This window comes from Ipomoea triloba, chromosome 1 (genome assembly GCF_003576645.1).
Source record: "Ipomoea triloba cultivar NCNSP0323 chromosome 1, ASM357664v1".
Lineage (NCBI taxonomy): Eukaryota > Viridiplantae > Streptophyta > Magnoliopsida > Solanales > Convolvulaceae > Ipomoea > Ipomoea triloba.
In genome coordinates, this window is record NC_044916.1 from 20,335,785 (window position 1) to 20,348,514 (window position 12,730).

The 12,730-nt window shown below is 36.9% G+C and overlaps 2 protein-coding genes across 2 annotated transcripts in view; one reads left to right on the forward strand and one right to left on the reverse strand.

Annotated features, from left to right (window-relative positions):
* LOC115998439 (IQ domain-containing protein IQM3) overlaps positions 1-1,684 on the reverse strand; it is a 4,516-nt gene extending 2,832 nt beyond the window's left edge. The window contains exons 1-4 of the mRNA XM_031238022.1: positions 1,181-1,684; positions 919-1,033; positions 698-763; positions 491-579 (exon numbers count right to left, since the gene is read on the reverse strand). Coding sequence (XP_031093882.1) covers positions 491-579; positions 698-763; positions 919-1,033; positions 1,181-1,587 — 677 coding nt within the window. The 5' untranslated portion in view covers positions 1,588-1,684. The remainder of the gene's footprint in view (positions 1-490; positions 580-697; positions 764-918; positions 1,034-1,180) is intronic.
* An 8,273-nt stretch (positions 1,685-9,957) lies between these two features.
* On the forward strand, positions 9,958-11,052 carry LOC116010192. Its single transcript, XM_031249481.1, has one exon. The coding sequence runs from the start codon at positions 9,958-9,960 to the stop codon at positions 11,050-11,052; it is 1,095 nt and encodes a 364-aa protein (XP_031105341.1).
* Positions 11,053-12,730: the final 1,678 nt, after the last annotated feature.

Genomic DNA, 12,730 nt, shown 5'->3' on the forward strand with positions numbered 1-12,730 from the left:
AAAAAAAAAAAAAAAAAAAAAAAAAAAAAAAAAAAAAAAAAAAAAAAACAACTAAAAGAACATTAAGTTCAATTCAAAGCCTAATTAAAAAAATAACATAAGAATTTGGCTGCACTACTATATGGATTACAAATCAAATTTCACTCATACAGGTAATAGCCTGGACAGGTAAAATGTGATCTTAGTAGTTTTTCTGTTTTTCTACTAACCGGCTGACCAAAAGCACATATCCTACTTTCCTGAGTAGTACTCAGAACCTAAAAAATCAATCCACCTTGAGCAAACTTATGATTGATCCATATTGTTTACAATTCTGGATTGCAACAAACACATAAAATGCATAATCAGTGAGCTCATATCAGCACAATTTAGTTCTCCTGTTCTTTGGATGTTGTGGTTTATGTAGAATACAATACAGCCACCATGTTTGACCATCTCAATAGACTTGCAAAACATCAAAAATAGTTTCCCAGGCTCACAGTATACTTACCAAAAGAAGAACGGCTGACCAGAATCAGAATTGCACCACTCTTCATAATACAAATGTAAATTATGTCCATAACGGTGCCGCGGATCAATCTAGAATTTGTACACATCAAGATCACCAGTTAGAGTGAAGTGGATTTCGCCACGATTTGCAAATAACCAAATAAAACAGCCAGGGAAGTCAATCCAAAAGGCTTGTTAAGAAATTTACCGCTTCAATCCAATGCTGAAATGCTAATTTCTGAGCCTTGGCATCTTTAGACAGACCCTTACCCACCTGAAATATAAAATACATTTATATTTCGCTTTTCAACAATAGTTGCAGAAAATAAAAGATATTGGCCTAAGCTTAAAGCGTGATGTGTGCTGTTTCTTCTCCTTTTTTTCCCCAGCTATATAGTATATTGTAATAAAATGCATAAATTATCATACCTTTGAAGCATTTACCCTAACTCGATTCCAGCGAGAAGCTGTTGTTTCTGGCTTCAAGAAATTGAAGAATGAAATTGTACTATGATTCAATCGAGCGTAATCTAGAGCTTGCCACCTGCAAACAACAATAAAATAAAGAAAATTCTATTTTATTAGGAGAGAGAGATTTTATCTGGTTGTCAGCCATTTTTGGTCATTTTGGTGTTTCTAAATATTTGAATATATATATTATAAAAAAAAACATAAAATAAATAAAATTTACCAGAGCTCTTCAGCCACCACAGCAGAGTCTGCTAACATGCGCCGGGTACGGTAGCTCCGATACACCTTCTGCAGCGTCATGGCGGCGCTCGACTGACGTGTCAGTGGCGCGTCAACCACCGCCGCCGGCCCGGGAGAGACCAAGCCGGTGTGGTCCACGCCATTGGGCGCGTAGGGCACGGGTTCAGAACTCAAAACGGTCAGGGTAGATATCTCGCGGTCATTAACCTGTTTGACGCTATTACATTCCGTACCTCCGTCCTCGAAATTTTCGATTCCGGAGGCGTCGTCGGAGCTCCGGAACCCCGACGCGCGGAGCTTCGGCTGATCGATGTAGGGAGAATAGTTAGCACGAGTGCCGGAGTCCACACTGAAGGAGGTCGCCGGAGAGTGAGTTTCAACTTCCATTGAAGCCAAACTCAAGAGTATTAAGACCTTTCAGTAGAGAAAATTCTAGAGAGAGAGAGAGAGTCGTCGGAGAAGTGAGAATCGAATACGAAGCAAGTGATCGGGCACACTCTATTTAACGGCAACTTCTGACTGTGTTAGCGCGTCGTTTGTGTAATTGTATATAACTCTCTGGTAACGGCCTAGCCACTTGTCAGTAAAATCTGTGAAATATTCTTCGCTTCATATTCACATTTATTTTCCCAACTACTAAAATATTAAAATAAATAATTAATGCTAAAAAAATAGAAAATCATACAATAATATAAACAAAGGTCAAGAATTTGATCATTGCCTTTAGGTATAGAGCAACCTTAAAATCTTCAATCCAACTGTTCTATCTAATAAGTGTGCTTACGATTTAGCAAGGGAATTAATCACTATGATCGACAGAAAACCTTAAACTGCACCCAAAAAAATTATAGATACAATCAATACACACCAACAAGAGAAAATTGCAATATTATAAATAATTTCTATGTTTACAAAAAGTTATTACAATACACAATTTATTGTATTTAATCGCATAACAATTAAAGAAAAAGGGAAATAGTAAAATTGAAAAGAATTTATAAATATATAAGAGCAAAAATAATCACAATATTCAAACTATCATTATAATCGATTATAGCAACACATATTTTTTTATTTACGTTTAAACATTAGTATTATTATAATACAAATGTAATACTTGTACTGAAAAATGTAATACTAATTAGCAATAAAGTTTTTGTTACTTATACATGAAATTGTAGTATTTTAAGAAGAAATATAATATTTTTACATTTGATTAATTCCAGCAATGGTCCTCCGACTATATTAATTTTCTAAAATTAGTCCCCGACTTTTAATTTGGACAATTTAAGTCCCTTGACTTTCAAATTCTTTCCAATATTGGTCATTTCGTCAAATTTTGGTTAAGTTGAGGTCAAATGAAGGGGTAAAATTGTCCATTCACCTGTATAGTGTATTATTACTCGTATTTCTTCTGTCTTATATGCTATATATATATATTAATATAATCTTAGTCGAATAAATTTCGACGGAGATTATATGGCTCCGATTGAGACTTCGACTGAGATTATATTCATATATACAGCGAATAGGACATGAGAAATACGAGTAACAATATACTAAAAAGGTGAACAAACAATTTTACCTCTTCATTTGACCTTAACTTAACCAAAATTTGGCGAAAGGACTAACATTTGAAAGAATTTCAATGTCAAGGGACCTAAATTGTCCAAATTAAAAGTCAGGGACTAATTTTGGAAAATCAACATAGTCGGATGACCACTGCTGTAATTAACTCTTTACATTTTAATGTAAAAATATTACATTTTTCCTTATAAATAATGTTGGCAAGTATTTGTTACTTATAAGGAAAATTGTAATACTTTTGATAAAGAATGTAATACTTTTAAATCAAAATGTAAAAGTATTACTACGTACATTTTTTCTTCAAAAGTATAACAATTTTCCATATAAGTAATAAATATTTTATTCCTTATTAGTATTATATTTTCTAGTATAAGTATTATATTTGATATTGATCCAACCAGTCTCACGGGCAAAGATTTGTGAGACGGACTTACACAAGTTTTTTGCCATTAATACTAGGTCTTATGTAATACCGTTTCATGTTAAATAATAATAGTAGATCTTGTATGAAACCATCTAATGTGAGGCATGTGATATTTTTTAATTAAAATGCGTTACTTTTCTATTGACTTGTAAAAAAAATTACATTTTAGTTAAAATGTATTACACGTTTCATGGTAGAAGGTTTCACATAAAATTTATTCTAATAAAAATAACAATAATTTATGGTAGTGTGCTGTGATTGAAATTATAAAAATTGTAATACATTTTTATAGACATAATAAGATACGGAATATTACATTTTAATTAAAATAATGTACTAATAATAATAATAATAATAATAATAATAATATTATTATTATTATTATTATTATTATTATTATTTTATGGTAGTATGGTGTAATTCAAATTATTAAAAAAAATGTCTATGTTTTTTAATGCTATGTTGTTTTGTGGAATTGTAATATGCATGTACTTTTAGAGAGATCAATACAAAAGGAAAAAAGGTACAATTTCATTTATTTGGTTGGTGACTAGGGAAATTCATAATCACTACTCAAGAATATCATGATATAATCCAATGGGATAGCTCAAGTGTCAAGTGAGCTCTCTTTGTGGAAAAGAATTTTGGTAGAATCTAAGTTCGACTCCTACAAGTGACGGTTCCCTCTAAGCCAACTCCTATGCCTCCCGGAGCGAACGCGGGTGAACCTGGACCGTTTACTCTATTCTAGTGTAATAGCAAAGGAACGGGCAAATTATTGTATGGACCATGGTCCACACAGCTGTGTGGACTATAATAAAATGTACATTTTTAATGTACTAAATGTACATTATTTTGAACATTCTTATATTGAATGTACATTATTTTTATATTGAATGTACATTATTTTTATATTAAATGTACATTATTTGATAGTATGGTCCACACAATAATGATTGAAAGGAACGCGGGTGGACCTGGACCGTTTACTCTATTCTAGTGTAATAGCAAAGGAACGCGGGTGGACCTGAACCGTTTACTCTATTCTAGTGTAATAGCAAAGGAACGCGGGTGGACCTGGACCGTTTACTCTATTCTAGTGTAATAGCAAAGGAACTGAGCTCAATTGAAAGAGTCTTTATAAGAATCAAATGCGTAATTTTTTTGACGGGTTTTTTGACGGGTTTTGGTATATAAGGTATGGGTGTCAAAGTGATTGTTATTGTTTGGTTGATAGCTTTTTAGAATACTACTATGCGTTTGGAATACCCTATTAATTGAAAAACCCATACCCTTATTAAATAAGGGTTTCATTTCCATTCCTCTTTTCTTCCCCAGCTATTAATAATCATTCCATTCCACCCTACTACCAAACATGCAAAATATATTCACCAAAACCCACTACCCTTACCAAGTATTTGATACCCATACCGATTCCAATTCCCATGTGCGAAGCAAACACACCCTAAGTATATATTTTCATAATTTTTTTTTTCTTTTTTGAGGCTTATAAATCAAGTACTGTAATAAATTATCAATGAATTTCCACGAAGCCACGCGAACTGATCCAACAACCTCTTGTCTATAAATTACATGTATTCGTCTTCTGTTTAAAGTAACATCATCTTTTCAAAAAAAAAAAGTAACATCATAAAATACTCCGTATTTTATTTTCTACATTTATTATTGTTATTATAATAAAAAGATTAATTTAAAAATTCATTTATCTTTTTATGAGAATTTTATATATTCTTTTGTATTATTCTTAAAATGTGTTTTTATGATAACCGTGTAACTTGAGACAATTGATGAACACAACTACAAATTTGTAAGGTCAGGTTGGAGGTGTCAAAAGAGTTTTGGACTAAACTTTTTACAAGAACTATAAAGCTATTCTAACAAAATTTAAATTATGGTGTGTTTGGTTGACTGGTTTTTGGTATAAGGTATGTATGTGTATCAAAGTGATTGTTATTGTTTGGTTGACATGTTTTTAGAATACTACTATGGGTTTGGAATATCTCATTAATTGAAAAACTCATACCCTTATTAAATAAGGGTTTCATTTCCCTTCCTCATTTTTTCCCCAATTATTAATAATCATTCTCATTCCACCATATTACCAAACATGCAAAATACTTTCACCAAAACCCATTACCCTTACCAAGTATTTGATACCCATACCGATTCCGATTCTCATGTGCGAACCAAACACACCCTTAGTGTATTAGTGCCGAATATCAATTGACATATTAAAAATAAAATCAAAGTAGCTTTAGAAATGCGTGTAAAAAACTTTGTGGTCAAGCGATATAATTATACATCTTCTAAATGGAAGGTCATAGAATTAAACTTCAGTAAGAGCATTGACTTTTTGTGCTTCAATAGATTGAGAAAATATATATGAACAAATATTATGTTGTAATTATCCATTTAAAATGAGGGCGTCATTAGTAAAAGAATAATAGGGAGCGAAGGATTAGAAGCGCGTGTTGGGGGTGGTTTGGACGGTTAAATGAACGCAAGAAAAGCCAGTCATCGGTCATAATGTCACACAACATTCATTTCACATTTATCCACCCATTTTATACATTTGCTGCCTGGCCTCCTTAAAGACGATGAGAATCTGAAGACTGCGGAGTAACAACTAACAAGTCTACCGACCATTTCGGTCTTCGCAAGTAAAGAATAAACAGCCGTCTGTACGGTAAACTTCTATCTTTTCGTACGTCGATTCGAGACCATACTGATGTAGTACTTCCTTGATTTCATTTTATGTGATTAACGATTTTTGATTGAAATTATTTTTATTTTTAATCTTTTGAAAATAAAATTATTTTTAATTTAATTTTTTATAATATTAAGTATATAATATTACTATACTAAATTTATATATTTAGAAATTACACTAAAAGTATTATTAAACATAAAAATCAAATTTAAAAATAAGTAAAAATATAAATAAAATAAACAAAAAAAAGAAAGAGTTGGTTTGACCAATTAATAGTAAATATGATAGATAAAATTAGACATATGGAGTATTTTATAACTATAACGAGTTTTTAAAAAAAATTATAACTGGTTAGATTATAGAGTTCTACTCTAATTTTTCGCCCGAAATTCTTCTCCAGAACGAGAGCTCACTTACCACTTGAGCTACCCCATTGGGTTATTCTCATTTTTACTTCATAATATGATGTACAATTACTATATATGATATTTTTATTATGCGAGTCCCAAGGAAAGTGCCTACATCAAGAATTTGAAAGTGACTAGGATCTTGGAGTAAGGAATGGTAGTTCATATGGTATTTTCCAAGATTACATTAGATTGATCGAAATTGTTAAAAATAAAAATGGGATTTTTTTTTTGTGACGAAGAAAATTCGCGGGTAATGCTCACACTTGACTGATAAAGAGTTGACAATAATCAAACTCGATCTTCTTGTACAAAAATCATATTCCACCCAATTGAACACTCATTTCAATGCTACAATTTTTTTTTTTTTTAAAGAGTAATATTGCACTTACTCTATTTTTTACTCCCTATTATAGTGTACTTGTTTTTTTTTTTTTTTTTTTTTTCTATACTTTTTAAAGTTCTACCTAACTATTTAACATGACACACTATTTGCTAGAGTCAAACCTCCAGTATCGCTTCCCAGCTATCAAAGTGTTAAATTCTTATGTAACTTGCTTTAATTGGTTATTAAAAAAGTAAGTTATAATGTTTTTGGCGATGATCAGACTTTTAGTTTCTCGATTGTTAGTCATTATTATACAAGTAGTTACCCTATCATTTTCAATTTAAGTCAATATAATACTCAATTATTCTTTTCATGTTATAAATTAGATTTAGTCATTCAAGGTATAAAATTGTCAATTTAATCATTCAATTTTTTAGACAAAAACTAATATAAACAAATAATTGAGAGACTAAATTGGTTATTAATTTTACACCTCAATCCAATAAAACAATTGAAGATCATACTGACCAAAAAATAAAATCAAATAAAAAGAGAAACTAGTCAACAATTAATGAATCAAAAATTTGATTATCCCTATTTTTTCTTTTATTCTTCTAATAAAAGATTTACTTACTTTTACCATTTTTCAAAATAAAATCTTTTCTGTTCAAAACAAAATTCTGGAAACCCCAACTGTCTCATATTTAAAGCCATATTTATATCTAAAAGTATAATAAGTCTCAATCAAGGTTATATCCTTGATTTATGTCCCTCTTTTTGGATGCTAATAAATGTGTACATTTTACTTTAAATGTTGTACACTTCAATGTTATTAGACAAAATTGTTCCTACTACATTCTTGTTATACAAAACTACCCTTACACCGTTATAACGCCGTTACTTTTAACTCCATCATTATTACCATACACCTATATCTATCATATCTTTTTCCTATTCTTTAATTGTTATTTTATTAAAATTATTATATAATTAATTTGATTCAAGAGGGCGGGACACCCGATTTTATATAATTAATTTAGTGATGGATTATATTTTAATTAAATTTCTATTAATGGTAAATTATATATTTGTGTATAAAATATATATATTATTTGTGTATATATAATTTGAATTATACATTTTAATTATTTGTATTAATTAATATTTTAATATTGGGCATAAGTTTTCGCGCATCGCGCGTACAAAATACTAGTTTAAAGATAAGTATGAGAATTACGTAAGGGTTGAACTAAAGCGGGTATGAACGGTGCAAATGTGTAATTGGTTGCGTTAAGCACATCGTCGAGTGGGATTTACCGATTTAATTTTAGACCGAGTTTGGCGTGAGCAATTACGTTAATTAAAAATATGACATTTTTTCAATGGAGAATTCAAAAACGCTCCCGACTCGACGGAACTCTGAGGACGATGATCTGCTCGAACATAGCCAGAAGAAACTTAAGCATATTGTTGGTGATCTGGGCACATCTGCGATGGAGATCGTGGATGATTTGCCGGCAATTGAGGATACGGGAAGCCATGCGTTGGGATCTACAGAGACGTTGGCTGATTCGCCACCAGTGACGCAGGACTTGACAGATCGTGAGGCGATCGAACCAGAATCGATGGAGGCGGTTCCTGAGACACCCAGTGCGATGGCGGGCGTTGTTGCGCCTGAGGTGAGCCCTGTTTCTCCGATGCCTGTTCAAGGGAATCCCACCCCGCGATCCTATCTTGATACGGTCGTAGGAAATGGGACCGGAACGACTCCTTTTCTGATTGCAAACCCCGACGATGATAGCACGGATGAGGACGACGAGGCTGATCATGTTGACGACGATCCGACATGCCCGACAATCCGAATTTCGGCGAAGGAGAAAGAGCGAATCAGGGAGCCTTGGCGGCAGACGCTCATCATCAAAGTGATGGGGCGTAGGGTAGGTTATGCTTACCTATTGAGGCGGCTGACTTTGATGTGGAGACCAAAAGGCAGAATGGAGCTCATTGCTTTGGATAATGGCTATTTCTTGGTTAAGTTCGGGACACGAGAGGATCTGGAGTTTGCCAAATACGAGGGTCCCTGGATGATACTCGACCATTACCTTATAGTGAAGGAGTGGGTGCCTAATTTTGACCCTTTCACGGCAACAACGGAGAAGGTTCTGGTTTGGGTTCGTTTCCCTACTCTCCCAGTTGAGTATTATAACCTGTTGTGCCTGAGGAAGGTTGGGAACAAACTAGGGCGCATCATACGTGTGGATCATACTACGAGTTTGGTTTCGAAGGGGAAGTTTGCGAGGGTGTGCGTCGAAGTTGACATTACTAAGCCTCTCATCTCGCGGTTTACGTTAGAAGAGAAGGTCTGGCCTGTGGCATACGAAGGAATTCATCTGGTTTGTTTTTCGTGCGGGTTGTATGGCCATCGGCAAGATTCTTACCCCACGTGTCCAAAGCCGAATGTGATGGAGGATGTAGCAATCGAGGGGGAAACGACTAGTCAGAACCCACCGTTGGGACCAGCGGTGGCACTTGGGAACGACCACACGAAGACCGGTGGAGGAGTGAACGGTGGCCGCCCATATGGATCTTGGATGATTGCTACTAGGAGAGAACGTAGACGACAGGGACGACCGGCCGAGGTTGCGCCTTCGGCGACCCCGACTCAGACACGGGGAGTTACTATGGGTACCGGATCTCGATTTGCCCTTCTGGAGCCAGACGTACAGCTGGGGGAAGGGGCAGGTGTGGCGCAAGAACTGGAGACTGGGGCTGCGGACCGTACTGCTGCGAACGTCGATGGTCATTTACAGTCCGAGACAAGGGCAAGTAGCTCGGGAGGACGGTCGAGAAGGGCGAATGTGATAGTGAATGAAAAGCAAATTTTAAATGAAGCGCCCAGATCTACTCCAGGGCCGATAATGGCAACGGAACCTGCGCAGGGACGCCGGGCGACTGGATCTGGTTCCAGACGGGCAGCGGAGGAGGATGAGCATGTCGTGAACCGTGGAGTCCAAGGGGGAAAGGTTATCAACACCATGACGGTCCAAAATGAGGATACTACCTTGGCCGGGACTGCTGCGGTCGCGCAACATGCTAATGAACACTCTAGGATCCTCCGGATGGAAGGGATGAGGAGGGCGACGTTATAATGGACATGGAGTCACAGCAAGAGAATTTGCTGGGTCAAGGGGGCACTGAGGCTACCCCTGTTTAATTTTTGTCTTCCGTGGTTTTCCTTTTGTTTGTTTGTTTTCTGGTTTTTTTGTTTGTCCGTTTTTCCATGATTAGTATTATCTGGAACTGTCAAGGCGCGGGTGGTAAAGGTTTCCACCGCGTTCTTAAAAACCTTATTCAAACTCACAGACCAGATATTCTTGGTCTTGTTGAGCCCAAGGTCTCGGGATCCCAAGCAAATGTCGTTTGCTCGAAATTGGGGTACTCGGACTGGATTCGGGTAGAGGCAGTGGGTTTCAGCGGTGGGATCTGGGTCTTTTGGAATAGCACTTTGCATGTCACAGTGGTTCACACTCACCCCCAATTTGTACTATTGCAGGTACACAGAATGAATCAGGCTCCTTGGCACTATGCTATTGTTTATGGAAGCCCCACCCAACACCTTCGTCGAAGGCTATGGAGTGAATTAACCATGGCTAAACGTGGAATCACAGGGCCTTGCCTAATTGCAAGAGACTTTAATTCCGTGGTCAATCAAGACGAAACGAATAATTATAGTGCTTTTTCTTCTCAACGAAGCTCAGACTTTGTACATTGGATTCAGTCGGAAGGTCTTGTTGATCTGGGCTTTAGCGGACCAAGGTACACGTGGACTAAAGGGCTTTCTGTTGGCCATGCAAAGGCGGCACGTTTAGATAGGGCGCTTTGCAACCTAAGTTGGCGGAATCAATTCCCTGAGGCTACCGTCACCCATCTCCCGAGAATATCATCTGATCATACACCACTTCTGATTCGTTTGTCTGATGCTGCGTTTACTCTGCGTCGACCTGAGTTCAAATTCCAAGCTGCTTGGTTAACTTCGAGACAGTTTCCGGAGGTGGTTCATCGAACTTGGAACAACAATCGTACCCTCTATGAAAACATTCCGGTTCTAACGACGGAATTGTCTAAATGGAATAGGGAAGTATTCAGAGATATAAACCGTCGAAAGAAGATTGTTCTGGCTCGGCTAGGTGGGGTTCAGACTCGGCTCTCCAATCAGCGCCATGGCGGCCTCGCTAAATTGGAGAAGAAACTAACGGAGGAATACCAAGAGATCTTATATCAGGAAGAATTGATGTGGTTCCAACGCTCTAGGGAAGACTGGATTGTCTCCGGGGATCGCAACACGGCTTACTACCATGTTGCTGCTACCATTTGACGGGCCCGAAATAAAATTCAATGTCTTCGTGATGATGATGGAGTTTGGATTGCCGATCAGGATTTGCTCAAGGAACATGTGCGTGCCTACTATGCCGGTTTATTTTCCAACGACAATGATGTTTCGATCAATATGCTTTTGGAAGGGAGTTTCCCAAGCTTAACTGCTGCGGACTGGGATGGTTTCAATACTCCAATCTCTAAGGAGGAGGTGTATGGGGCTCTGATGGATATGTCTCCTTTTAAAGCCCCAGGACCGGACGGATTTCATGCTGCGTTTTACCAGCGTACGTGGAACACTTTAGGTGAGAGCATTTTCCAGTTGGTCAGGGACGCGCTTAACACGGGTGTTCTACCAGAGGGGATTAATGATACCCTGCTCGCCTTGATTCCCAAGGTCAACTCCCTGGAGACGATCAAGCAATTCCGCCCGATCAGTCTGTGTAATGTCAGCTATAAGATCATCACCAAGACGATTATAAATAGGTTGAAGATTATTCTGCCCAAGATTGTTAGCCCTTTTCAGAGTTCTTTTGTTCCAGGGCGCCAAATATCAGATAATGTCCTCATTTATCAGGAGGTTCTACATACGATGCGTGTGAATCGGGGTTCGTATGCTTACATGGCCATTAAACTTGATCTGGAGAAAGCGTATGATCGCCTGTCTTGGGGTTTTATTCGACATACGCTTCGGGAGATCGGCTTTAGCAGCCTGTGGGAAAGACTCATTATGCATTGCGTGGAAACGCCGCGTATGTCAGTGCTCTGGAGTGGTGATAAACTACAGCAGTTTTCTCCCCAGAGGGGCATTCGCCAAGGTGATGCTATGTCACCTGCCCTTTTTGTGCTGTGCCTCGAGAAGCTCAGCCAAATGATCAGCTGTCGGGTGAACGCGGGAGACTAGAAGGGTATCAAGTTGGATCAATCCGGACCTATCTTGTCTCACCTTTGTTTCGCAGATGATATGGTCTTATTCACGGAAGCATCCATAGAGCAGGTGGCTATTATCCGGGATTGCTTAGACAGGTTTTGTGAGGCCTCTGGACAACGGGTTAGTTTTAATAAATCCTCGATCTTCTTCTCCAAGAACACTGATCCCCGTCTAGCGGAAAGCATCGCGACCATGTTAAATATTGAGAGGACGGATTGTAATACCCCGTATTTTATTAACATTATCCTAAGGCGTTGACATTCCTAAGTTATGATCTTCAGATATTTCAAAAGAATTTTTATAAGTGAGTATAGTTGTTATTAAGCTGCGAACCTACGTACCGGTCACGAACCGTAAAAATTTTAGGAACTACTATTCGGACCCGTTTTTCCTAGGAAATGGATTTTTAGACATCATACTATTATTCTGGATTTTCCTATTTAATTAGATTAGCCCATAGCAGCTAAAATTTATTTTGATCGTACATCGCTAAATTTCGCGGTGTACCGAACCTAGCCCAATTTTGAGGGTTAGTCTGGAATAAATTTTTAGTTTCGGAAATTATTCTATCTGGATTATTTTCCACCGAAACTTTATCTGTTTGGACCCCAACTGATAAGTTGGAAGATATTTTATTATTTTATTATTTTTTTCCAATCTTATCACATAAGATTGTGATGTAGTATAAAAGCCAATTTTTTTTCCTTTTTCCCTTGCTTTTGCCGAAATGAAGAGGAGAGGAGAGAGA

What these genes read in the sequence shown, in the direction of transcription:
- LOC116010192 (XM_031249481.1), top strand. Translation starts at nt 9,958, where the DNA reads ATGATTAGTATTATCTGGAACTGTCAAGGCGCGGGTGGTAAAGGTTTC.